Raw genomic sequence first — 25,431 nt, 5'->3', positions numbered from 1 at the left:
TGACAATTCCAATTATCATAATTATGCTTTCATGTTCTCTAAAACTGTTTATAATTCTTTGATTAAATCATATGATTAATACTTACACTTACCTTCTCTCTCCACCTCAATCCTCCCTCTCCCCTCTTACCATAACTCCCTCTGCCCACCTGACCATCCCTCTGTCACCCTGCGACTACCATCCACCAACAATCTCAGTCATACCACTCAGATGGGTCACAGATTGCACTAATGGCCCCTTCCCTGTCCTACGCACCCCCAGTCTCCCCCCAAGCCCAGCTCAACATCCTCCCAGCTCCCATGTTAGCGGGGGACCCAACAGGACGAGTGGGGGCCATGGTCCCTCTTCCACAACAGGCCCAGGCCAACGTCACTCCCAATGTCATCCAGATGACACCCCAGCCTTTAACCCAGCAAGCACTGCCTGACATGATCCCACAGCAGCAGACCATTGTTCAACAACAACAACAACAACAGATGCTGATGGAGCAGCAGCAGCAGCAGCAAATGGAGGCTCAACAAGCCGCCCTGCTTCAGCATCATCAACAACAACATCAACAACAGGCCAGTGTAATTCCCCAGAACCAGGCGGTACTGATACAGCAACAGATGGAACAACAACAGCAGCAGCAGCAACAGCAGACTATAGCAATCCAACAGCAGCAAACTACTGAGCCACAGCAGCAAGTGTATGTGCAGCAAGCTTTGGTTCAGCAGCAGGCCTTACTACAACACCAACAATCAATGGAACAACAGCAGCATCAGGCCTTACAACAACAACAATCAATGGAACAACAGCAGCATCAGGCCTTACAACAACAACAATCAATGGAACAACAGCAGCATCAGGCCTTACAACAACAACAACAATCAATGGAACAACAGCAGCATCAGGCCTTACAACAACAACAACAATCAATGGAACAACAGCAGCATCAGGCCTTAAAACATCAACAATCAATGGAACAACAGCAGCATCAGGCCTTACAACAACACCAACAATCAATGGAACAACAGCAGCATCAGGCCTTACAACAACAACAATCAATGGAACAACAGCAGCATCAGGCCTTACAACAACAACAATCAATGGAACAACAGCAGCATCAGGCCTTACAACAACAACAATCAATGGAACAACAGCAGCATCAACAACAGGGGTTGTCATTGCAGCAACAGCAATTGGATCAAACCCAAGCCTATGCGCAACCACCGCAAATCGACGTACAGCAACAACAGCAGCAACAACTGCAGCAGCAGCAACAGCAGCAAATATTGTTACTACACCAACAACACCAGATAGAACATCAGCAACAACAACAGGCAATGTTACTAGAACAACAACAGCAAGGGTACATACAACAGCAGCTTGAGCAACAGCAGCAACAGGCTTTGATACAACAGCAACAACAGGCGCAACTACAACAGCACCAACTGGAGCAGCAGCAAGCGTTGTTACAACAGCAGATATTTGAGCAACAGCAGCAGCAAGCGCTGTTACAACAGCAGCAACAAGAGCAGCAGCAACAGCAAGCCTTAAAGCAACAGCAACAACAGGCACAACTACAACAGCACCAGCTAGAGCAACAGCAAGCGCTCCTACAGCAACAACAGCATCAACAACAACAACAACTGGAGGCTCACCAAGTGAGCCAGATACAACAACCACAAATGGATTTACAACAGCTGCAACAACAACAGCAAGCTGTGCTGAAACAACCGACCCAACTACAACAACAGGCGGTCGTCAGTCATCCAGTCAACCCACAGCACCAGCAGGCTGTGCTTCAGCAACAGTTGGAACAACAGCAAGCCATGCTACAACAGCAACAGCTTCAACAGCAACAGGTGATTTTACAGAAGCAGCAATTGGAGCAACAACAGCAGCAAGCTCTGTTACAACAACAGATTGAACAACAACGGCAACAGCAGGCACTGCTACTGCAACAACAAGCGGAGAGAATTCACCAACAGGGTTTGCTACAAGAGCAGCAGCAACAGATTCAACAACAGCAAGAGACTGGGCAAACCCAGCAGCACCAGCAAACCGCCATAATTCAAGTACAACAAAGCGAGAAACAAGAGACCGCTTTAAATCTGCAACAATGTGAGCAGCTGCAAGGATTGATTCAACAGCAACAGATTGATGTATGTATGTTGCAACAACAACAGCAAAACCCTGCTTTGTTTCCACCTAGTCACACTAGCCTAACCCAGCAGCAACTGACAGAACAACAGCAAGTGGTGCTGATACAACAACAACAACAACAACAACAGCAACAAAAACAACCTATCTTACTGGAGCAACAACAACAAGCATACGTTGCCCAGCAACATCAGCAGCACCATCAGAGCTCTGTCATTGAACCTCAGCCTCAGATCCCCCTTATAGCCCCAGCCATACCAGCAGCAGAGGTTATACAGGCCATTCAGGTCCAAGCTCAGATGGCCGCCCAGGGTCAGGAAGTGATACCTGTAGCCATTCAGCTACAGATTTCCAGCCAAGCTCTACCGGCTGTAGTGCAAGCCCATGCCCAAGTCCTGGCCCAGATTCAAGCTCGGAATGAAGCTCACCCTCAGAGCCAGGGTAATGTCTCAGTCCCAGTACTCCAAGCCCAGCCTCAGCCTCCACACCAAGCCCAGCCCCAGATGATCGAGGTCCAGATTCCATCTCACATGGTGGCCCCAATCCAGGCACCAAGTCCTCCGATCCCTATCCAGCCTCAGGTTCCTCTGGTACAGGCTCCCCATCAGATGCCAGCTCTAATACAGGCCCCCCATCAGATGCCAGCTCTAATACAGGCCCAGGCGCCAGGGCAGTCAGTTATCCAGCAGACTCCCCAGCCTTTGCACCTAACCCAGGCCCTGACTCAGACTCAGATTCCAGAAGTTCTTGAGACTCAGATGATGCCTCCTAAGCAGCAGAGCACAGCTCTGGTCCAACCCCAACCTCCAGTCTCAATACCCCTCATGCAAAGCCAGGTCCAGCCTCAACCCCAGCACCAGTCTCTAGTGCAGCCCAGTGTTCAACTTCCAGAGGTGGTGCAGCCTCAACTCCAGCACCAGGCTCCGGCCAGCCTATTGGCACCGCAGTATGTCACTGCACTTCAGCCCACCCAACAGCAAACCATGCAGCCAGTCCAACACCAACATCAGGACATCACTCAACAAGTTTTACAACAACAACAACAGCAACAGCAGATACTGATGGATCAACAACAGGACATCACTCAACAAGTACCACAACAACAACAACAACAGCAACAGCAGATACTGATGGATCAACATCAGGACATCACTCAACAAGTACCACAACAACAACAACAACAGCAACAGCAGATACTGATGGATCAACAACAGGACATCACTCAACAAGTACCACAACAACAACAACAACAACAGCAACAGCAGATACTGATGGATCAACAACAGGACATCACTCAACAAGTACCACAACAACAACAACAACAACAGATACTGATGGATCAACAACAGGACATCACTCAACAAGTACCACAACAACAACAACAACAACAGCAACAGCAGATACTGATGGATCAACAACAGGACATCACTCAACAAGTACCACAACAACAACAACAACAACAGCAACAGCAGATACTGATGGATCAACAACAGGACATCACTCAACAAGTACCACAACAACAACAACAACAGCAACAGCAGATACTGATGGATCAACAACAGTCCATGCTGCAGAACCAGCAGATGATGCTGTCCCCTGGATCTGTTGGTGTTGGAACTGTCCTTTCAGCCCCTGCAGCCAAGGTCCTAGCCCCTAACACCTTGGTCTCTGCTTCGTCCCAACACATACAACAACAGACTGGACAAGCTCCAGCCCCCATCCAGCTGGCTCTGCAGTCCCTTCCCCCTCAGCAGCAGCAAGTCTCAATTCCCCCTCTCAACCCAAGTCAACTGGCTTCTCCGCTTCCTCAGATCCCCGCACATCTGATGCCCCAGCAGCCCACTGTTAACCCAGCACAGATAGCAGTCCCCAGTAACGTGCCCCAGCTCGGGACTCAGACTAGAGCCCTACCCCTCTACAGTCAGGTAGGAGCAGGAGGTCCTCCACCATCCCCCCAGCACCAGGCTCAGCTGACGCAGCCGCTACCCGCCCACACACACACCCAGACGGCCATGCAAGCTCTCGCAAACACTCACACCCAGACACTGGCCCAGACGAAGGTCCACACCGAGACCCAGCTCGCTGAGGCCACATCGGAGGCTGCCACCACCGAGCAACAGCACCCTCCGAATCCCCCCCAGGCTACTTTCCTCCCTCTTCCACACATGTCCCCCTGCCCCACTCATACAGCATCTCACCCCCACCCTGCCTTCCTGCCACCCCTCCATCCTGCTACCCCTGGCCCAGAGACCCAGCCCACCCCACCAGAGAGTCAGCTAACCCTGCATGGCCTGGCTGATGGTCCCCCGGGCCCCACTTCTCTCCCGCCTGTTGCCGCCGCTGCTGCCCAGCCCCTTGATTCTAACGCCCCCTCGCTGCTGCCCCCAACCTCAACCTCGCTCCCAGACTGTGACCCTGCTCTGCTGAGCATTGCTCAGGTACAGAAGTGCATGCCACTCTACCACTACAGCAGACTGTTCCACTACTACCACTATCTGCAGCCAATAACCAGCCGGTTCTAGAAATGTGTATACAGTAGAGAGCAATCCAAGGGCCGCACCCTTTTTAAGATACAGAATATAACACATTGGTTTTTTTTGTTGAAGAAAATCTCCTTTTACTCAGTTACGCTAAGTACATTTGTATGGTACTTGTTCTGATTTAAACTTACCAGTACTACAACAACATGATCAAGTGTTTTCCTTTAACTTACATTAAAATACAGTCATTTTTTATTTATTCCCAATTCAGTTTTATTTTTATTAGTCAAATAATGATTTTGTATGTATTTTTTCTTTGTGGGTTTTTGTTGTTTTCTGAATGTCTGTATGTATTTGTGTGTTCGTTGGTCTGTCTGTGTGTCTGTCTCTATCTATGTGGCCCTACAGGAGAGTCCGAAACAGTCTGGCACAGAGAGACACTCCACTTCAGGGTATGTGTCACATCATTACTCTCAACGTTGGTCCCAATTCGCTGCCTAGCTCTAGCCCCCTGGTCCTGTCACGTCAATGTTAGCACATCTATAAGGTGGAAGTGATATGGCGGATGCTTTACCACTACACTGTTTATACCTATCCAGACCCTTCAAATCTGCAATCATCCAAGGGTTAAGGCCAAGGGGAAGGGCTACGGACCGGTTGTCAATTTTATACTGCTCGTTTGTTTTTCATTTTGAATGCCAAGCCCTCTTCCATGTTAGAAAAGGTTATGCCCAATACTGTACATGAAGTACTAACAATAGGAGTACTATTCATTTGACCGCAGCTCTGTTCCAGCCGATGGGGATTTACAGATGTTGGCCAATGGGAAAATAGAGAGGGTGAAGTCTCAGAGGAGATTGTCCTATCGGGGGCCAGAAAAAGGATTACATGCATTTCAACTGACCATGATTCAGGTATAGTATCCCTAATAGTAAAGATTTCTAAAGAAATGGTCATGTCCAAGACATTTTTGTGTCCAAGACATTGGACAGAACAACATGGTTTCTCTTCCTGTGCTCCGTAGGTGTCCGGCTCTGGGGACAACATGGTGGAGTGTCAGCTGGAAACCCACAGTAACAAGATGGTCACCTTCAAGTTTGACACCGAGGGAGACGCACCTGAAGACATTGCAGATTACATGGTGACTAGACCAACACACAGTTATACATGGACATTGTATGGGATTATAGCACCACAAGCCTGTTTGGATATATTACATATGATTATATTAATGTTTAATTATATTATATTGGATGGGATGAGGATTTTTGCAGCAAGCACTCTCATTTGATCTAATGCCAAATTCCCCATGCAGCCTTTGTTTGGTGCATTAAGTTTAGTTTTAAAAAGTGTGTTCTTTTGTGTATCAATTTGTGTATCTGTAATGGCTTGTGTAGGTGGAGGAGGATTTTGTCCGTGAATCAGAGAAAGAGACATTCGTGGAAGAGCTGAGGTCCATTGTCAAGAGAACGCAGGAAATTCTCCTCACACATCAACAGGTCTGGTTTGAAAGCTTTGGTTGCATCCCAAATGACACTGTATTCCCTACATAGTGCACTACTTATGTCCAGAACCCTACGGCCACTGGTCAAAAGTAGTGCACTACAGAACCCTATGGCCACTGGTCAGAAGTAGTGCACTACAGAACCCTACGGCCACTGGTCAAAAGTAGTGTACTACAGAACCCTATGGCCACTGGTCAAAAGTAGTGTACTACAGAACCCTATGGCCACTGGTCAGAAGTAGTGCACTACAGAACCCTATGGCCACTGGTCAAAAGTAGTGCACTACAGAACCCTACGGCCACTGGTCAAAAGTAGTGCACTACAGAACCCTACGGCCACTGGTCAAAAGTAGTGCACTACAGAACCCTATGGCCACTGGTCAAAAGTAGTGCACTACAGAACCCTACGGCCACTGGTCAAAAGTAGTGCACTACAGAACCCTATGGCCACTGGTCAAAAGTAGTGTACTACAGAACCCTATGGCCACTGGTCAAAAGTAGTGCACTACAGAACCCTATGGCCACTGGTCAAAAGTAGTGCACTACAGAACCCTATGGCCACTGGTCAAAAGTAGTGTACTACAGAACCCTATGGCCACTGGTCAAAAGTAGTGCACTACAGAACCCTATGGCCACTGGTCAGAAGTAGTGCACTACAGAACCCTATGGCCACTGGTCAAAAGTAGTGCACTACAGAACCCTACGGCCACTGGTCAAAAGTAGTGCACTACAGAACCCTATGGCCACTGGTCAAAAGTAGTGCACTACAGAACCCTATGGCCACTGGTCAAAAGTAGTGAACTACAGAACCCTATGGCCACTGGTTGAAAGTAGTGAACTACATAGGGAGATAGGAAGGGTGCCATTTGGGACGTAACCATTATGTAATGTCTGTTTGGCTCTTTTCTACTCTAAATCTTTACAGACATACAGTTTTTAATGTTGAACACCATACACATAGTACAGACAGGGTACAATATGTCATGCTTTGAATATAATGTTGCCTTGAAACATGTCTATAGTCTGTCTGGTCATTTTCTCCTACCATCATGGAAACAATATGTCAGGAGCCATGTTTTATAGTACGGCAAAAATAAAAGAAGTAGAGCCTGCACACTCATGAGCTCCACCCTGTACCTTTATTACTAAACAAACAACGTTTCCATCCTGCAAGGTGAACACTGAACATACAGAGAGCTAATGTCATATGTTTATGGTGTATGGAGAACATACAGGGGCCCTTACAGTAGCTAATGTATTGGAGCAACCGTAACTAATCAGATTTTTTACCATGTAATTCTGCCTGTATATGTAAACTCAGCAAAAAAAGAAACGTCCTCTCACTGTCAACTGCATTTATTTTCAGCAAACTTAACATGTGTAAATATTTGTATGAATATAGCAAGATTCAACAACTGAAACATAAACTGAATAAGTTCCACAGACATGTGACTAACAGAAATGAAATAAGGTGTCCCTGAACAAAGGGGGGGGTCAAAATCAAAAGTAACAGTCAGTATCTGGTGTGGCCACCAGCTGCATTAAGTACTGCAGCGCATCTCCTCCTCATGGAATGCACCAGATTTGCCAGTTCTTGCTGTGAGATGTTACCCCACTCTTCCACCAAGGCACCTGCAAGTTCCCGGACATTTCTGGGGGGAATGGCCCTAGCCCTCACCCTCCGATCCAACAGGTCCCAGACGTGCTCAATAGGATTGAGATCCGGGCTCTTCGCTGGCAATGGCAGAACAATGACATTCCTGTCTTGCAGGAAATCACGCACAGAACGAGCAGTATGGCTGGTGGCATTGTCATGCTGGAGGGTCATGTCAGGATGAGCCTGCAGGAAGGGTACCACATGAGGGAGGAGGATGTCTTCCCTGTAACGCAGTGTTGAGATTGCCTGCAATGACAACAAGCTCAATCCGATGATGCTGTGACACACCGCCCCAGACCATGACGGACACTCCACCTCCAAATCGATCCCGCTCCAGAGTACAGGCCTCGGTGTAACGCTCATTCCTCAATCTGACCATCACCCCTGGTGAGACAAAACCGCAATTCTGCAATGAAGAGCACTTTTTGCCAGTCCTGTCTGGTCCAGCGACGGTGGGTTTGTGCCCATAGGCGACGTTCTTGCCGGTGAGGTCTGATGAGGACCTGCCTACAAGCCCTCAGTCCAGCCTCTCTCAGCCTATTGCGGACAGTCTGAGCACTGATGGAGGGATTGTGCGTTCCTGGTATAACTCTGGCAGTTGTTGTTGCCATCCTGTACCTGTCCCGCAAGTGTGATGTTCGGATGTACCGATCCTGTGCAGGTGTTGTTACACGTGGTCTGCCACTGCGAGGACAATCAGCTGTCTGTCCTGTTTCCCTGTAGCGCTGTCTTAGGCGTCTCACAGTACGAACATTGTCATTTATTGTTCTGGCCACGTCTGCAGTCCTCATGCCTCCTTGCAGCATGCCTAAGGCACGTTCACGCAGATGAGCAGGGACCCTGGGCATCTTTAGAAAGGCCTCTTTAGTGTCCTAAGTTTTCATAACTGTGACATAACTGTGACATAATTGCCTACTGTCTGTAAGCTGTTAGTGTCTTAACGACCGTTCCACAGGTGCATTTTCATTAATTGTTTATGGTTCATTGAACAAGCATGGGTAACAGTGTTTAAACCCTTTACAATGAAGATCTGTGAAGTTATTTGGATTTTTACGAATTTTCTTTGAAAGACAGGGTCCAGAAAAAGGGACGTTTCTTTTTTTGCTGAGTTTATGTTAACATGGTCTGTTCTGTGTCTTCCTGTTGTCCCACCAAGACTGGCTCTATGGAACAGCTGCATGTGAGCACTCCAACAGGCACAGCAAGTGAGTTACAGTCTAAAATGGCACCTCATTCCATATATGATGCACTACTTTTGACCAGATCCCTATGACCCCTTATAAAAAATAGTGCACTACAGTATATAGGGAATAGGGTGCCGTTTGGGAGGCAATGTGATTCGGTCAGGGTGTATCCAGTCCCTGAATTTAGATTTTAAGAGGCTGACCGTGAAGACGGTGAAGAGTTGTGTCCATCTTTGGTGAAGCCGGGGTAGGGACAGGGTCATCATGCTCTCTTATACTAGACTATACATGGTCATAGTATGTGGTGCTTTGACAAATGTGGCTTAACCCTTTTGCCCTTCTTTATAAAGCATTATGAATGATTTCTGTTTAAGGCAGCTTCCTTTAGCCTTTTTCTCATTAAAGTGGGATCTTTTTATACAGGATTTCTCTTTATCTTCCAGCACCCCAGTCAAGCATCTCTGTAGGCCAGGATCAATTTCCAAAAACAAAACAAACAATATATACATACATCCACTACCGTTCCAAAGTTTGGGGTCACTTAGAAATGTCCTTGTTTTTGAAAATAAAGCAATTTTCTTTGCCCATTTAAAATACCATCAAATTGATCAGAAGTACAGTGTAGACATTGTTAATTATTGTAAATGACTATTATAGCTGGAATCGGTAGCTTTTTTATTGAATATCTACATAGGCGTACAGAGGCCCATTATCAGCAAACATCACTCCTGTGTTCCAATGGCACGTTGTGTTAGCTAATCCAAGTTTATCATTTTAAAAGGCTAATTGATCATTAGAAAACCATTTTGCAAGTATGTTAGCACAGCTGAAAACTGTTGTTCTGATTAAAGAAGCAATAAAACTGGCCTTCTTTAGACAAGGCTTCGATTACATGCGCAAAATGGCCAGAAACAAAGCACTTTCTTCTGAAATTTGTCAGTCTATTCTTGTTCTGAGAAATGAAGGCTTTTCCATGCGAGAAATTGCCAAGAAACTGAAGATCTCGTACAAAGCTGTGTACTACTCCCTTCACAGAACAGCACAAACTGGCTCTAACCAGAATAGAAAGAGGAGTGGGAGGCCCCGGTGCACAACTGAGCAAGAGGACAAGTACATTAGAGTGTCTAGTTTGGGAAACAGACGCCTCACAAGTCCTCAACTGGCAGCTTCATTAAATAGTACCCGCAAAATACCAGTCTCAACATCAAGAGTGAAGAGGCGACTCCGGGATGCTGGACTTGTCAGTGTCTGTGTTCTTTTGCACGTCTTAATCTTTTATTTTTATTGGCCAATCTGAGATATGGCTTTTTCTTTACAACTCTGCCTAGAAGGCCAGCATCCTGGAGTCACCTCTTCACTGTTAACATTGAGACTGGTGTTTTGCGGGTTCTAATTAATGAAGCCGCCAGTTGAGGACTTGTGAAGCGTCGGTTTCTCAAAAACAAGGGCATTTCTAAGTGACCCCAAACTATAAATATATACAGTTGAAGTCGGAAGTTTACATACACTTAGGTTGGAGTCATTAAAACTCGTTTTTCAACCACTCCACAAATTTCTTGTTAACAAACTATAGTTTTGGCAAGTCGGTTAGGGCATCTACTTTGTGCATGACACAAGTAATTTTTCCAACAATTGTTTACAGACAGATTATTTCACTTATAATTCACTGTATCACAATTCCAGTGGGTCAGAAGTTTACATACACTAAGTTGACTGTGCCTTTAAACAGCTTGGAAAATTCCAGAAAATTATGTCATGCCTTTAGAAGCTTCTGTTAGGCTAATTGACATCATTTGAGTCAATTGGAGGTGTACCTGTGGATGTATTTCAAGGCCTACCTTCAAACTCAGTGCCTCTTTGCTTGACATCATGGGAAAATCTAAAGAAATCAACCAAGCCAAAAATTGTCCGGTTCATCCTTGGGAGCAATTTCCAAATGCCTGAAGGTACCATGTTCATCTGTACAAACAATAATACGCAAGTATAAACACCATGGGACCACACAGCCGTCATACCGCTCAGGAAGGAGACGTATTCTGTCTCCTAGAGATGAACGTACTTTGGTGCGAAAAGTGCAAATCAATCCCAGAACAACAGCAAAGGACCTTGTGAAGATGCTGGAGGAAACAGGTACAAAATAATCTATATCCACAGTAAAACGAGTCCTATATCGACATAACCTGAAAGGCCGCTCAGAAAGGAAGAAGCCACTGCTCCAAAACCACCATAAAAAAACAGACTACGGTTTGCAACTGCACATGGGGACAAAGATCATACTTTTTGGAGAAATTATCTGATCTGATGAAACAAAAATATAACTGTTTGGCCATAATGATCATCATTATGTTTGGAGGAAAAAGGGGGAGGCTTGCAAGCCGAAGAACACCATCCCAACCGTGAAGCCCGGGGGTGGCAGCATCATGTTGTGGGGGTGCTTTGCTGCAGGAGAGACTGGTGCACTTCACAAAATAGATGGCATCATGAGGCAGGAAAATTATGTGGCTATATTGAAGCAACATCTCAAGACATCAGTCAGGAAGTTAATGCTTGGTCGCAAATGGGTCTTCCAAATGGACAATGACCCCAAGCATACTTCCAAAGTTGTGGCAAAATGGCTTAAGGACAACCAAGTCAAGGTATTGGAGTGGCCATCACAAAGCCCTGACCTCAATACTATAGAAAATGTGTAGGCAGAACTGTAAAAGCGTGTGCGAGCAAAGAGGCCTACAAACCTGACTCAGTTACACCAGCTCTGTCAGGAGGAATGGGCCAAAATTCACCCAACTTATTGTGGGAAGCTTGTGGAAGGCTACCCGAAACGTTTGACCCAAGTTAATCAATTTAAAGGCAATGCTACCAAATACTAATTGAGTGTATGTAAACTTTTGACCAACTGGGAATGTGATGAAAGAAATAAAAGCTGAAATAAATCATTCTCTCTACTATGATTCTGACATTTCACATTCTTAAAATAAAGTGGTGATCCTAACTGACCAAAGACAATGGAATTTTTACTAGGATTAAATGTCAGGAATTGTGAAAAACTGAGTTTAAATGTATTTGGATGAGGTGTATGTAAAAATCAGACTTCAACTGTGTATATATTTATTTATAAAAATAATAAAATCAGAACTTAGACGGGTCTGAATTTACTGTTGAGAGTTAGAATAGTAGAATACACCAGGTGCAATTTCAAAATGTGGTTGTGCATCAGCAGTTTTTCTCTTGTTATGTCAGTGACTGTCAATTAGCTCATGTCAGCTAAAAATGTTTTGGATTGGTAAGTTAGTTCAGCGGCCAGCTATTTAAACTTTTAGTAATCATGGTCAAATTACCGACCACAGGGCCACCATTGATTTTTGTTAGTCACTCTCACTCAGATATCATATTAAAAACTGCAAACATTTCTCTCCACTTTATGGCAAAATGTGTAGAATTGCATGAAATGAGTTGTTGTAACATTGAAAAATGTTCATGGCGGTGGCAACAAGCTTAGGTCCCCCAAAAGGCTAGAGTTAGCTCTGACTGTGTGGGTGTGGATGTGGGTACACAGACTCGCAAGCCACTGCGACCCTTCATGAGGAATTCCAATCTTTTGTGGCCCTCACCCCCATCCCTGCTATAGGCTTTATGAAGTGTTGATGATGCCTTGAAAGTTGAAGTTAGTTTAAAGTGGGACCTTTTTTATGTTATTTCTCTCTGTCTGCCAGTGGATTCAGAACCCCCCTTGAAAAAATCATTATGAATGATTCTGAATGACTTCTAAAACATCTATGTAGGCTTTATAAAGTGTTTAAGGAAACCTTGAAATTTGTAGTTAGTTTAAAGTGGGACTTTTTATATATTATTTTATGTTCCAGTGGACGGGGAACAGTCGTCTCCGGTGGGCAGATGGAGGTTCTTCATCAACCAGACAATCAGACACAGAGACTCCACATCAAACCAGGGAGGAGCGTCAACCCCTCCACCTCTCTCGCCCGGCGAGGTCAGGGTGCCTCAGTCTACAGACACTGACCGAGGTACAGTAACAGGATGACACCTGGGCCTGGGCTAACAGTCATTTAACACTGGGCAGTCATACCCTTTTCACACTACCAAGCCCTCCTGAAAACCAGTAGGGGTTGAAATATTTTCTTGTGCAGTTAGTGTCCTGCTCCATTAACGGGCTATGCACTGTACAGAAAATGTACATTTTCTCACACAGTTCCAGCAACTAGGGTGGAAGCGTAACCAGGCCAGCGTAGTACGGCTGGGCTCTGCTCAGTAGTGTGAAGAGGGTACATTCAGCTGTGTTTGGTTCTGTCTGTTGAGTAACACCAACTAACCCTCTGTACCTCCTCTCTCTGGTCTGCTTTGATTGGTCGCCATACTCTAGAGTGGGATGGAGGATCCCAGAGATCGGACTCCTCCTTTGCTGAAATGGTTTCCTCTCCTCCTATCTGCCCCACCTCCACCTTGTGTGCCCTGGCCTCTGCCTCCTCCCCCCCTGCCTCCACCTGCGTCTCCACCGTTCCTACCCCTGCCTCCATGTCTGCCCCCCCAGCCACTGCTGCCCCCACTCCTGACACGACTGCCTCTGCTGCCTCTGACAGAAGTGTTTCTGACCTGGCTTCTACTAGTGCAGCTGTTGCCTCAGTCCTACACCCAGTCCCCGCTGCCTCAGCTGGCCTAGACCTGCAGGCTTCCATCCACCAAACTTCCAGTACAACCACAGCAACATCCTCCATTCCAACCCATGTCCCAAACACCGCTACCAACTTCCCAGTCCCCGCCATGTTAGCTGCTTCTGCCACCATTGCTCCCTCTGCCACATGCTGTCTAACTGAAGCTCTGACCTGCTCCATGGTGAGCCAGGGCCAAGGCCCAAGCCTGGGGGATGTAGTAACGGTGGCAGCCCCAGGGCAGTGTGTGTCTGGTGGGGGCCACTCATTCACCGGCTCCATCCACCCTCCAGTGGCTGTGGCTACAGATGTGGCTTCTCCTCCTGCCAGCCATGCAGTTCTGGAGCAGCAGCAAAACACTCTGCCTCAGATTCAGTGCATGGCAGCCCAGCCTCAGGCCCTGCCTCAGATTCAGTGCATGGCAGCCCAGCCTCAAGCCCTGCCTCAGGCCCAGGTCCAGTTACAACAGCAGCTCCAGACAATGCAACAGGTACAGCAGCAGCAACAGCAACAACAACAACAAAACCTGCAGGCTGTGCAACTCCAACAGGTACAGCAACAACAGCAAGTGTACCAAGAGCAGATACAACTGCAGCAGCAGCAGCAGCAACAAGCGTTGCAAAAATCTATTGAACAGTTGCAGATGCTGCAACAGCAACAACTACAGCCACAACAACAACAACAACAGCAGCAGCAGCAGCAGTCTCAGCTACATTTACAGCCCCAGCTCAGTCAGACAAAGCCATTACAAAAACAGTGTATGTCCCTGCAACCACAGACAGAGATGTTGCCACTGGCACTACAACAACAGATACAGCAACTGCCTGTCCAAATGCAGAACACACAGTGCAACACACAGTTACACACTCAACAGCCACAGCCACACCAGTTACCACCACAACAACAACTACACCAGTTACCACCACAACAACAACTACACCAGTTACCACCACAACAACAACAGCCACAGCTACACCAGTTACCACTACAACAGCCACAGCTACACCAGTTACCACAACAGCCACAGCTACACCAGTTACCACTACAACAGCCACAGCTACACCAGTTACCACAACAACAGCCACAGCTACACCAGTTACCACAACAGCCACAGCTACACCAGTTACCACAACAACAGCCACAGCTACACCAGTTACCACTACAACAGCCACAGCTACACCAGTTACCACAACAGCCACAGCTACACCAGTTACCACCACCACAACAACAGCCACAGCTACACCAGTTACCACAACAACAGCCACAGCTACACCAGTTACCACAACAACAGCCACAGCTACACCAGTTACCACAACAACAGCCACAGCTACACCAGTTACCACCACCACAACAACAGCCACAGCAACACCAGTTACCACCACCACAACAACAGCCACAGCTACACCAGTTACCACAACAACAGCTACACCAGTTACCACAACAACAACAACAACAGCTACACCAGTTACCACAACAACAACAACAACAGCTACACCAGTTACCACCACAACAACAACAGCTACACCAGTTACCACCACAACAACAGCTACACCAGTTACCACAACAACAACAACAACAGCTACACCAGTTACCACAACAACAACAGCTACACCAGTTACCACAACAACAGCTACAGCAGTTACCACAACAACAACAACAACAGCTACACCAGTTACCACCACAACAACAGCCACAGCTACACCAGTTACCACTACAACAACAGCCACAGCTACCACAACAACAACAGCCACAGCTACCACAACAACAACAACCACAGCTACCACAACAACAACAGCCACAGCTACCACAACAACAACAGCCACAGCTACCACAACAACAACAGCCACAGCTACCACAACAACAACAGCCACAGCTACACCAGTTACCACAACAACAACAACAACAGCAACAGGCAGCGATTGACCTGCAGCAACAGCATCAGCAACAGTTAGGTCTGGAACAGGCACTAGATATTCAGCAGCAACAGGAAATGCTCCAACAACAACAACAACAGTCTTTTATGGCTGGAACTGCCATACAGGGAGATGTGTTGCAGCAGCAACCTGCGCTGCTAGCCCAGTCAGTGAACCAACAGTATGTCCAACAACAACCAGTACAGCTACTAAACATGGCACTGGTGCAACAACAGCAAGCTCATCAACAACAACAACAACAACAGCAACAAGAGGTTAACCCTCAGCAGAAGCATCAGGTGCCCCAGCAGGAGCAGCCGTCGTTCCAACAGTCAGAGTGGGAGCTGTCTACATGGGAGGCCATTGTGACCGAGGATAAAGTCAGTCACTCTGCACCTCTACACCACTCCTCAGACTCTACTCTGCCCCTCAACATTAACACAACCTCCGATGCCCCCCTACACCCTCTCTCCCTCACCCTGACACCCTCCCCGGTTCAACCATCCTCTGTGGCTGAGTCGGACAGCGAGGGCCCTCCCAAAATCGAGTTTGTAGACAACCGCATTAAGACTCTGGATGAAAAGCTGAGGAACTTGTTGTATCAGGAGTATAGTAGTGGGGCAGCTGTGACGGGGGGAGCTGCTGTGGTTTCTACCGCAGGTCCCACCGCAGTGTCAGCAGCCTCCACATCGGCAGGAGGGGATGAATCCTCGGAGCCGCACTCGCTCCATCCCTCCTCCTTCCCTACTCCTGCCTCCTCCTCCTCAGACACCTCTCCTCATTCCTCCTCCTCCACCACCTCCTCCACCTCCTCCCGCTCCTCCTCTACCTCTCCTGACCTGGAGAGGGGGAGAGGAGTGGGGGAGGAGGCTCCTCCAACAGGCCCGGTGGAGCAGCAGCCCGCCCCGTCTCTCTCCTCCGCCTCCCCCCCTTCCTCTCCCCTGGCCCCGCCACATGGAGACTCTGCCGGGCCACCGCCTATCCCTGGAGAACCCACCGTTCTTGTAAGTGAGGTTGACATATCTGAATAGTGTTTGATTGACTTCTTCCTGAAACATTTAGTAAAGATCACTGCTTTGATTGCCTTGTTGTTATAAATTGATAGATACATGTATTTTTCGATGCTATGGTTCTTGTAATGTACTCATGATATTTCAGTATCTCTCCTTTTCTCTCTGAGTGTCTCTACCATTACCCCCATGGCTGCAGCCACTCTTACCTTATCGCTATGTTACCTATCCCCTCCAGGCTGCCCCCTCTCACTCTGACACCAGTACCCCAGGAGAAGTCACTACGTGGCCCCCCAATCTGCACCCCATCCCCCTGGGCCATGGACCGCCACAGCATAATGCAGGAGGTGGATATTTTGGCCTAAACCTGACATGTCCTAGTATCAGAAATCCCGTTAGCAAGAAATCCTGGACTCGCAAATTCAAAAGCTGGGCGTGCAAACTGCGCCACTCCGCCAGCTTGTTCAAGAAGCCCAGAGTCAAGCAAGGTAGCGTGTTTATATATAGAGAGAGAGAGAGAGAGAGAGAGAGAGAGAGAGAGAGAGAGAGAGAGAGAGAGAGAGAGAGAGAGAGAGAGAGAGAGAGAGAGAGAGAGAGAGAGAGAGAGAGAGAGAGAGAGAGAGAGAGAGAGAGAGAGAGAGAGAGAGAGAGAGAGAGAGAGAGGTTGAATGGGGTTTTTGTTGGTTGGGGTGTTTATCTAAAATACAAATGTTGTCTAGTTACGTTTAGTGTAATTCTGTATAGTGTAACATAGTTCTGTAATTTCTGCTAATCTTATCTTGACAGGAATGATTATTTATTTGTTATTTTTTAACTAATCTTTTGGTAATAAGTAACTGTAGTATTATAATTTTCTTGTATTTATATTGTTATAAGATTGTCTTTGTTGTATAGTGTTGGTGTTGACGATATCGCTACATGAAACATTACTCTTTTGTTTTGAATTGTTTTGTTTTGCAGAATGGCTTAACTGCATTATTTGGCTATCTTTTTTGTTTGCATGAGGGGGGTTACTCACCCTGCCTGGGCCTGCATGAGGGGGGTTACTCACCCTGCCTGGGCCTGCATGAGGGGGGTTACTCACCCTGCCTGGGCCTGCATGAGGGGGGTTACTCACCCTGCCTGGGCCTGCATGAGGGGGGTTCTTCACCCTGCCTTGGCCTGCATGAGGGGGGTTACTCACCCTGCCTGGGCCTGCATGAGAGGGGTTACTCACCCTGCCTGGGCCTGCATGAGAGGGGTTACTCACCCTGCCTGGGCCTGCATGAGGGGGGTTCTTCACCCTGCCTGGGCCTGCATGAGGGGGGTTACTCACCCTGCCTGGGCCTGCATGAGGGGGGTTACTCACCCTGCCTGGGCCTGCATGAGGGGGGTTACTCACCCTGCCTGGGCCTGCATTAGGCCAGAATAATGTAGAAAAGAAGAGAGAAGAAAGAGCGAGATGGGGGGATCAAATCAAACTTTATTTGTCACATGCACCGAATGCAACAAGTGTAGACTTTACCGTGAAATGGTTACTTATAAGCCCTTAACCAACAGTGCAGTTCAAGAAAGAGTTAAGAAAATATTTACCAAGTAGACTAAAATAAAAAGTAATAATAAAAAGTAACACAATAAAATAACAATAACGAGGCTATATACAAGGGGCACCGGTACTGAGTCAATGTGCGGAGGTACAGGTTAGTTGAGGTAATTTCTACATGTAGGTAGGGGTGAAGTGACTGTGCAAAGATAATAAACAACGAGTAGCAGCAGTGTAAAAAAGAAATGGAGAGGCGGGGTGTCAATGTAAATAATCCGGTGGCCAATTGATTAATTGTTCAGCAGTCTTATGGCTTGGGGGTAGAAGCTGTTAAGGAGCCTTTTGGTCCTAGCCTTGGCGCTCCGGTACCACTTGCCGGGCGGTAGCAGAGAAAACAGTCTATGACTTGGGTGACTGGAGTCTTTGACACTTTTTTGGGCTTTCCTTTGACACTGCCTAGTATATAGGTCCTGGATGGCAGGACGCTTGGCCCCTGTGATGTACTGGGAGGAGGAGGAGGCGAGAAGGGGAGAGTGTAGGAAGAAAGAGAGAGATGGGGGATGAGGAGCAGGAGAAAAGAGGAGAGTAGGAAGAAAGAGAGAGATGGGGTGAGGAAGGGGAGAGTGTAGGAAGAAAGAAAGAGATGGGGTGATGAGGAGGAGGAGAGAATGGGAGAGTGTAGGAAGAAAGAGAGAGATGGGGGGTGAGGAGGAGGAGAGAAGGGGAGAGTGTAGGAAGAAAGAGAGAGATGGGGTGAGGAAGGGGAGAGTGTAGGAAGAAAGATAAATGGGGAATGAGGAGGAGGAGAGTGTAGGAAGAAAGAGAGAGATGGGGGATGAGGAGGGGGAGAGTGTAGGAAGAAAGAGAGAGATGGGGGTGAAGAGGAGGAGAAAGTGGAGAGTGTAGGATGAAAGATAAAGGGGGGATGAGGAGGAGGAGAGAAGGGGAGAGTGTAGGAAGAAAGAGAGAGATGGGGAGAGGTGGAGGAGAGAAGGGGAGAGTGTAGGAAGAAAGAGAGAGATGGGGAGAGGTGGAGGAGAGAAGGGGAGAGTGTAGGAAGAAAGAGAGAGATGGGGAGAGGTGGAGGAGAGAAGGGGAGAGTGTAGGAAGAAAGAGAGAGATGGGGGATGAGGAGGAGAGTGTAGGAAGAAAGAGAGAGATGGGGGATGAGGAGGAGAGTGTAGGAAGAAAGAGAGAGATGGGGGATGAGGAGGAGAGTGTAGGAAGAAAGAGAGAGATGGGGATGAGGAGGAGGAGAGAAGAGGAAGAAAGAGATGGGCAATATAAGGAGGCTGATAATGAGTTTACATATGTAACTCTGGATATCAGAATTGCGCTTGGCTACTTGCTGCACCCAGGATATGAGAGCATTAGACCCCTTTATGACCCCCACCAGCCCCACCACACCCCCACTCTGCTCTCAGAGGGTAAAGGCCACTGCACACTGCTCAGTCAGTGCCCACCACATAGCAACCACACACTGCTCTACGCTTCACCTGCTCAGACTGAGCACCTCACACTTTGAGTGCTCACTCACACTTGGCAAATGTCATGACAATCACCCCATTAGAAATGCAATACATTATGCAATGCTTTATAAATGAGTCAATTGCTTGCCAGTATGTTCTGTATGTAATATCCTAGATTATAGTGACATCATAATTGACTATACATTGTGCACATTGCCTAGTTAAATAAAGGTTAAATAAAAAGAAAATAAACAATAAAATATAAGGCTGAGCCAATAAGCCACATTGTTTTAGAAGACTGCTATGCTTGCATGTATTAGTTGTTCCACTGTAGTTTAGTTATATGTGAATGTTTATTGTAGATTTAGCATGAACATACAGCACGTTACATACCTTATGTTCAACATCTGTGTGTATCACAGGAGGCTGCTGAGGGGAGGACGGCTCATAATAATGGCTGGACCGGAGCAAATGGAATGGCATCAAACACCTGGAAACCACGTGTTTGATGTATTTGAAACCGTTCCACCAATTCCAGTCATTACCTCAAGCCCGTTCTCCCAAATTAAGGTGCCACCAACCTCCTGTGATATACACACTTTCTGTTTAAGAGCTGCCAAATATCATACAACACGGACAACATCACTGTTTATCCAAGTGAATTCATAATGTCAATCAATGAATTGATTGGTTGATTAATTGATGTTGATTGGTTGATTGACGTGTGATGTTAGTGTGGGGTGTAGTATGTTATTGGGACACTGTCTATGAGTGTGTGAGAGAGAATGGATGTGTGTGGGTGGGTGGGGATAAACTGATACAAACGTTGAACTAACTGACCCCTCCCCTAAAATAGATTTATATTTGATGTTATGATTAATCACTTATCTACCACACTTCCCCACATCCCATAACATGTCATGCTTATTTAAGCATGCTTTTATTGTAGATGTACTGTATCTTTAGTTGTCTTTATCATTACCTTTTTGTTTATTCCTGTCCGTGTAATAAAAGGACAGAAAAGCATTGTAAAAATACTATAGTTTTCTAAATCAACGTAATGTACACACACTTTCCCATAGTCATGCATGTACTGTTAGCTTGTATACAATGCATACAATCTATTGTACAGTCACAGGGTGGTGTGCTGATGCTGATGTGATGTCGTGTGATTCAATGATTTTTAACTCTGTTCTTCTGTGTTTGTGGTGTCTGTGTGTCCATGTCTTATCTCTGTGCTTCGGTGTGTCCCTCTTTGTGTGTGTTTGTCTCTGTGGCTCTACCTTGTCCTCACTCATGTGAATGTCTGTCTCTATGCCTGTCTCTGTGTCCTTGTCTCTCTGTGTATTCTCTTTCTCTTCCCCTTGTTTTTCATTCACCCTCTTTTTACTAGATGGTCACTCTAGAGGCAGCCAGGCAGTCAGAGAGGGAGCTTCCTCCAACCCTACCCACTCACTCAAAGGACGATTTCGGGTACGGCCCATCCAGAAAAAAAAACTAGCCCCCTAGACAATAGATCTGAAATCTGATAGGTGTAAGAATTATGGTAAAATATCCACCCAGTGTACGAGGGGACAAGATACCTACTACCACGTCTAATCAATTATTTCAGATCTATCAGGTGCCTAGAACTTTCTGATAATCCTGAAAATCCCTTCCTGTTTAAATATCAGAATACGCTGGTGGGGGAGGAACACAATCAAAGTTAATGACTCACATTTCTCCAGGTCACCGCAGTGCCCCAGCTCCCCGAGGCCTCTCCCCCCAAAGAGGCAGCCTCCGGTATAGGCAGCAGTCACAGGAAAGTGGGGCGCTTCTCTGTCACCCAGACGGAGGCCCAAAGAGAGGAGAAAGAGCTAACAGACAGCTCCCCTGTGTCTCCTGACCTGGAGAGAGAAAGGAGGAGGGCCCGAGGGAAAGAGGGAGAGGAAGGGAAGAAGAATCCAGCACTGAGCCACCCACCCCGAGGACATGGGCATGGTCACTCACCCCTAGGCAGTAGTGATGATGAGGAGAGTGAAATGGGGGGTGAAGACCTGAGGAAGGAGCTGCACAAGCTGAGAGAGAAGTGAGACATGGAGGGGATAAGGAAAGATTAGATTATAATGAACCCAATCAAGAAAGAAAGAAAGAAACTGAAGTATCTACTGAATTGACCTTTTTCCCATTTTGACTAACCAATTTTTATTCTCTTCCTCCCTCCCATTCCACTTTATCCCTGCCTGCCTATATTCTCAAATGTCCTCACTTTCTCCTCCTCAATTATTTCTCTGTCTCTCTATCATTAATGATCTCCCAAACTCCATTCTGTTAATTTCCCTTCCTCCCTTCTCCCCTTCCTCTTTCCTCTCCCTGTGTTCTACCTCTTGCCAGACACATCAAGGAGGTGGTGTCCCTGCAGGCTCAGCAGAACACAGAGCTCCAGGAGCTGTACAAACAGCTCCGCTCCCTCAAAGAGCACCGGCCTACCCTGCCTCTGCCTCGCACCCCAACCCTTCCCTCGGGAGCGTCAGCCCTCTCCCCCCGCAGGCCCCGCCCGGCCAAAGCCAAGCTCCGACCCAGACCCCACTCCCACATAGACAACAATGGAGTCACTGGTCACCCTGGTAACCAATCTCTCTTCCTGGGTCTACTTTCGGTCTTTCAATCTCGATCTCCTTGTATTTTTCTCTCCCCCCCCCCCCCTTCCCCCTACACACAACACCCCATAATGACAATGCAAAAACAGGTTTTTAGACATTTTTTCTCATGTATTAAAAAATGTAAAACAGAAATACTTTATTTACATAGGTATTCAGACCCTTTGCTATGAGACTCAAAATTTATTTCAGGTGCATCCAGTTTCCATTGATCATCCTTGAGATGTTTCTACAAGTCCATCTGTGGACATGATATGTGTCACGCCCTGACCATAGAGAGCCCTCGGTTCTCTATGGTGTTTAGGTCAGAGCGTGACTGGGGGGGTTATCTAGTTTATAGATTTCTAGGTTGGTGGTTTGTGTGGTTCCCAATTAGAGGCAGCTGGTAATCATTGCCTCTAATTGGGGATCATATTTAGGTAGGCTTTTTCCCCACCTGCATTTGTGGGATATTGTTTGAGCTCGTGTGTTTGAGCACTACATCGTCACGGTCTTTGTACGTTTTGTTATTTTGTTTCTAGTTTCACTTTGTTATTAAAGATGTGGAACTCAATTCACGCTGCGCCTTGGTCTGCTCATTTCCAAGATTGTGACAATATGATATGGAAAGGCACACACCTGTCTATATAAGGTCCAACAGTTGACAGTGCATGTCAGAGCAAAAACCAAGCCATGAGGTCGAAGGAATTGTCCATAGAGAACAGATCTGGGAAAGGCAGTTAACCCACTGTTACCCGGTAGGCCGTCATTGTAAATTATAATTTGTTCTTAACTGACTTGCCTAGTTAAATAAAGGTAAAAATTAAAACAAATAAAAAATGGAGTTTGCCAAAAGGCACCTAAAGGATTCTCTGGTCTGATGAAACCAAGATTAAACTCTTTGGCCTGAATGCCAAGCGTCACGTCTGAAGGAAACCTGGCACCATCCCTACGGTGAAGCATGGTGGTGGCAGCATCATGCAGTGGGGATGTTTTTCAGAGGCAGGTACTGGGAGACTAGTCAGGATCGAGACAAAGATGAACGGAGCAAAGTACAGAGAGAACCCTTGATGAGAGCCTGCTCCAGTGCGCTCAGGACCTCAGACTGGGGCAAAGGTTCACCTTCCATCAAGACAATGACCCTAAGCACACAGCCAAGACATCGCATGAGTGTTCGATCGGCTTTCGAACCCAATCGAACATCTCTGAAGAGACCTGAAAATAGCTGCACAGCAACGCTCCCCATCTAACCTGACAGAGCTTGAGAGATCTGCCGAGAACAATAGGAGAAACTCCCCAAATACAGGTGTGCCAAGCTTTTAGTGTCATACCCAAGAAGACTCGAAGCTGTAATCGCTGCCAAAGGTGCTTCAACAAAGTACTGAGTAAAGGGTCTGAAATCTATGTAAATGTGATATTTCCATTTTTTTTATTTTTATAAATTAGCAAACATTTCTACAAACTTGTTTTTGTCATTAAGGGGTATTGTGTGTAGATTGATGAGGGGGAAAAAACAATGTAATCAATTTTAGAATGAGGCTGTAACGTAACAACATGTGGAAAACGTCAAGGGATCTGAATACTTTCCAGAGGCGCTGTACATGTGATATCTGACTGTCTGTTGTATCTCGTGAAGGTATCCAGCAGTCCAGTAGTTTTTCAGGCGGAGAACAGAGCAGACTACCACCGTACTGCAACCCAGAACACACCAGTCTACTGACTACTAAAAGAGGTAAGTAAAGGTTTCACCAAAACTATTCCTCTTCCTCTAAATAAAGTGTTTGATTGAATATCTTCCCTTTTTCTTTTCTCAGACCACAGTCCTCCCTCCCAAGGTGCCAGGAAGAGCACGTTCACAGATGACTTGCACAGACTGGTTGATGATTGGACGAAGGAGACAGTGGGTCCCACCCATCCCAAGCCCTCGCTCAATCAGATCAAGCAGATTCAGCAGGTGCAGGAGTTGAGAGGCTGGCCACAGCCCACAGAGGTAAAGTACAAGGTCCACCTACTTGTGACCTATACGTACAGTTGATGTACAATTCAGTCTATGACTGCAAGCTACCAATAACTACTACTACTACTGTTGTTACTACTACTACTACTACTACTACTGTTACTACTGCTAATGTTACCACTACTACTTTTGTTACTACTACTACTACTGTTACTACTACTACTACTACTACTGTTGTTACTACTACTACTGTTACTACTACTACTACATGAGTCAGAAAAATGTTTTAAGTCTAATAAATCCATTTAATATAGCCATCACAATAAAATCCGTTATGTATTTAGTTGTGATAGGTCTATAAACCTGGGAATGTCTTAGAAATCAAAACATAAGAGCTGCATGATACAACTCTATATAGAGGATTTGGAAAAAGTTGCAAAAACAGGCATGCACTTTGATCCTTGCACTTGGAGCAGCGAGAGAGAGAACTGCATTGATGCTCTGCTTGGGTAGCAAGAAAGTTGGTGGGTAGCAAGAAAGTTGGCGGATATCTAATTAATGGTGGATGGAATTAAAATGACGGAATTAAAAGTGAAATGATAAAGAAAGGCTACAATGACAAAAAGCCAACAGTTAGGATGCTATTTACGCTATAATCTGAATGGAGTTATTGTTATGTTTAGGCTAACTGTAGGACAGTGAGAAGCGCAGTAACACTATGGCTAGCCTCAATTAGTTTATTATATCGCGGTTTGATGCAGTCAAGACAGGTAATATGTAATCGGATTGGGACGATAAGTTACTAGCAAGAAGTTAGTCTAGCGTGAGATAACAGTGGTTACGGTCTCTCCCTCCGTGCTGCGGTGCTCCGAGCCTTTTAATAAAGTAGCAAAACCATTGGCTTTTCTGCTGCTTCCCTCACTCGGATTGGACCGGTTGTCCTTTAGATCCTTTTGGAACAGGTTTTAAAAATGCAGATTGAGTCCAGGGCTTTCCCATGTCTATTTCTGAACAGAAACTCTAACTCCCATCACTATTTGTCCTCATCATTCAGATTATTCAAATTCAATCATGATGTGTTTAGAGACTGATTAGAGGAACAATAGAGCACTTAGTACCAGGCCATTAGCAAGGGCCATTAGCAAGTTTGGTAGGCTACTCATCAGCGCCATTCATTTGCAGTTTTGGATTGGGATTACATTGACCAACGGTCATAGGCAATTTGACGGCGGTCATGACTCGTGACTGCCGGTGTGGCGGTAATACGGTCACCGCAAAAGCCCTAGTTATTGCATACATTATAATGGTAT

The 25,431-nt window shown here is 46.4% G+C and overlaps 1 protein-coding gene across 4 annotated transcripts in view; it reads left to right on the top strand.

Annotated features, from left to right (window-relative positions):
• Positions 1-25,431, top strand: part of LOC139558020 (serine/threonine-protein kinase Wnk-like) — a 118,466-nt gene that overhangs the window by 89,801 nt on the left and 3,234 nt on the right. The window contains exons 11-25 of one of the 4 annotated variants that reach the window (XM_071373426.1): positions 199-2,772; positions 2,803-4,584; positions 5,035-5,078; positions 5,411-5,540; positions 5,651-5,767; positions 6,024-6,125; positions 8,944-8,992; positions 12,832-12,990; positions 13,347-16,549; positions 16,794-17,043; positions 20,940-21,019; positions 21,274-21,614; positions 21,920-22,152; positions 23,801-23,896; positions 23,979-24,154. In XM_071373426.1, coding sequence (XP_071229527.1) covers positions 199-2,772; positions 2,803-4,584; positions 5,035-5,078; positions 5,411-5,540; positions 5,651-5,767; positions 6,024-6,125; positions 8,944-8,992; positions 12,832-12,990; positions 13,347-16,549; positions 16,794-17,043; positions 20,940-21,019; positions 21,274-21,614; positions 21,920-22,152; positions 23,801-23,896; positions 23,979-24,154 — 9,336 coding nt within the window. Of the gene's footprint in view, positions 1-198; positions 4,585-5,034; positions 5,079-5,410; positions 5,541-5,650; positions 5,768-6,023; positions 6,126-8,943; positions 8,993-12,831; positions 12,991-13,346; positions 16,550-16,793; positions 17,044-20,939; positions 21,020-21,273; positions 21,615-21,919; positions 22,153-23,800; positions 23,897-23,978; positions 24,155-25,431 lie in introns of all 4 variants that reach the window. The other 3 variants (XM_071373427.1, XM_071373425.1, XM_071373428.1) reach the window with 3 other exon arrangements.

This window comes from Salvelinus alpinus, chromosome 28 (assembly GCF_045679555.1).
Source record: "Salvelinus alpinus chromosome 28, SLU_Salpinus.1, whole genome shotgun sequence".
Taxonomy (NCBI): Eukaryota; Metazoa; Chordata; class Actinopteri; order Salmoniformes; family Salmonidae; genus Salvelinus; species Salvelinus alpinus.
This window is presented reverse-complemented; position numbering and strand designations above follow the sequence as displayed.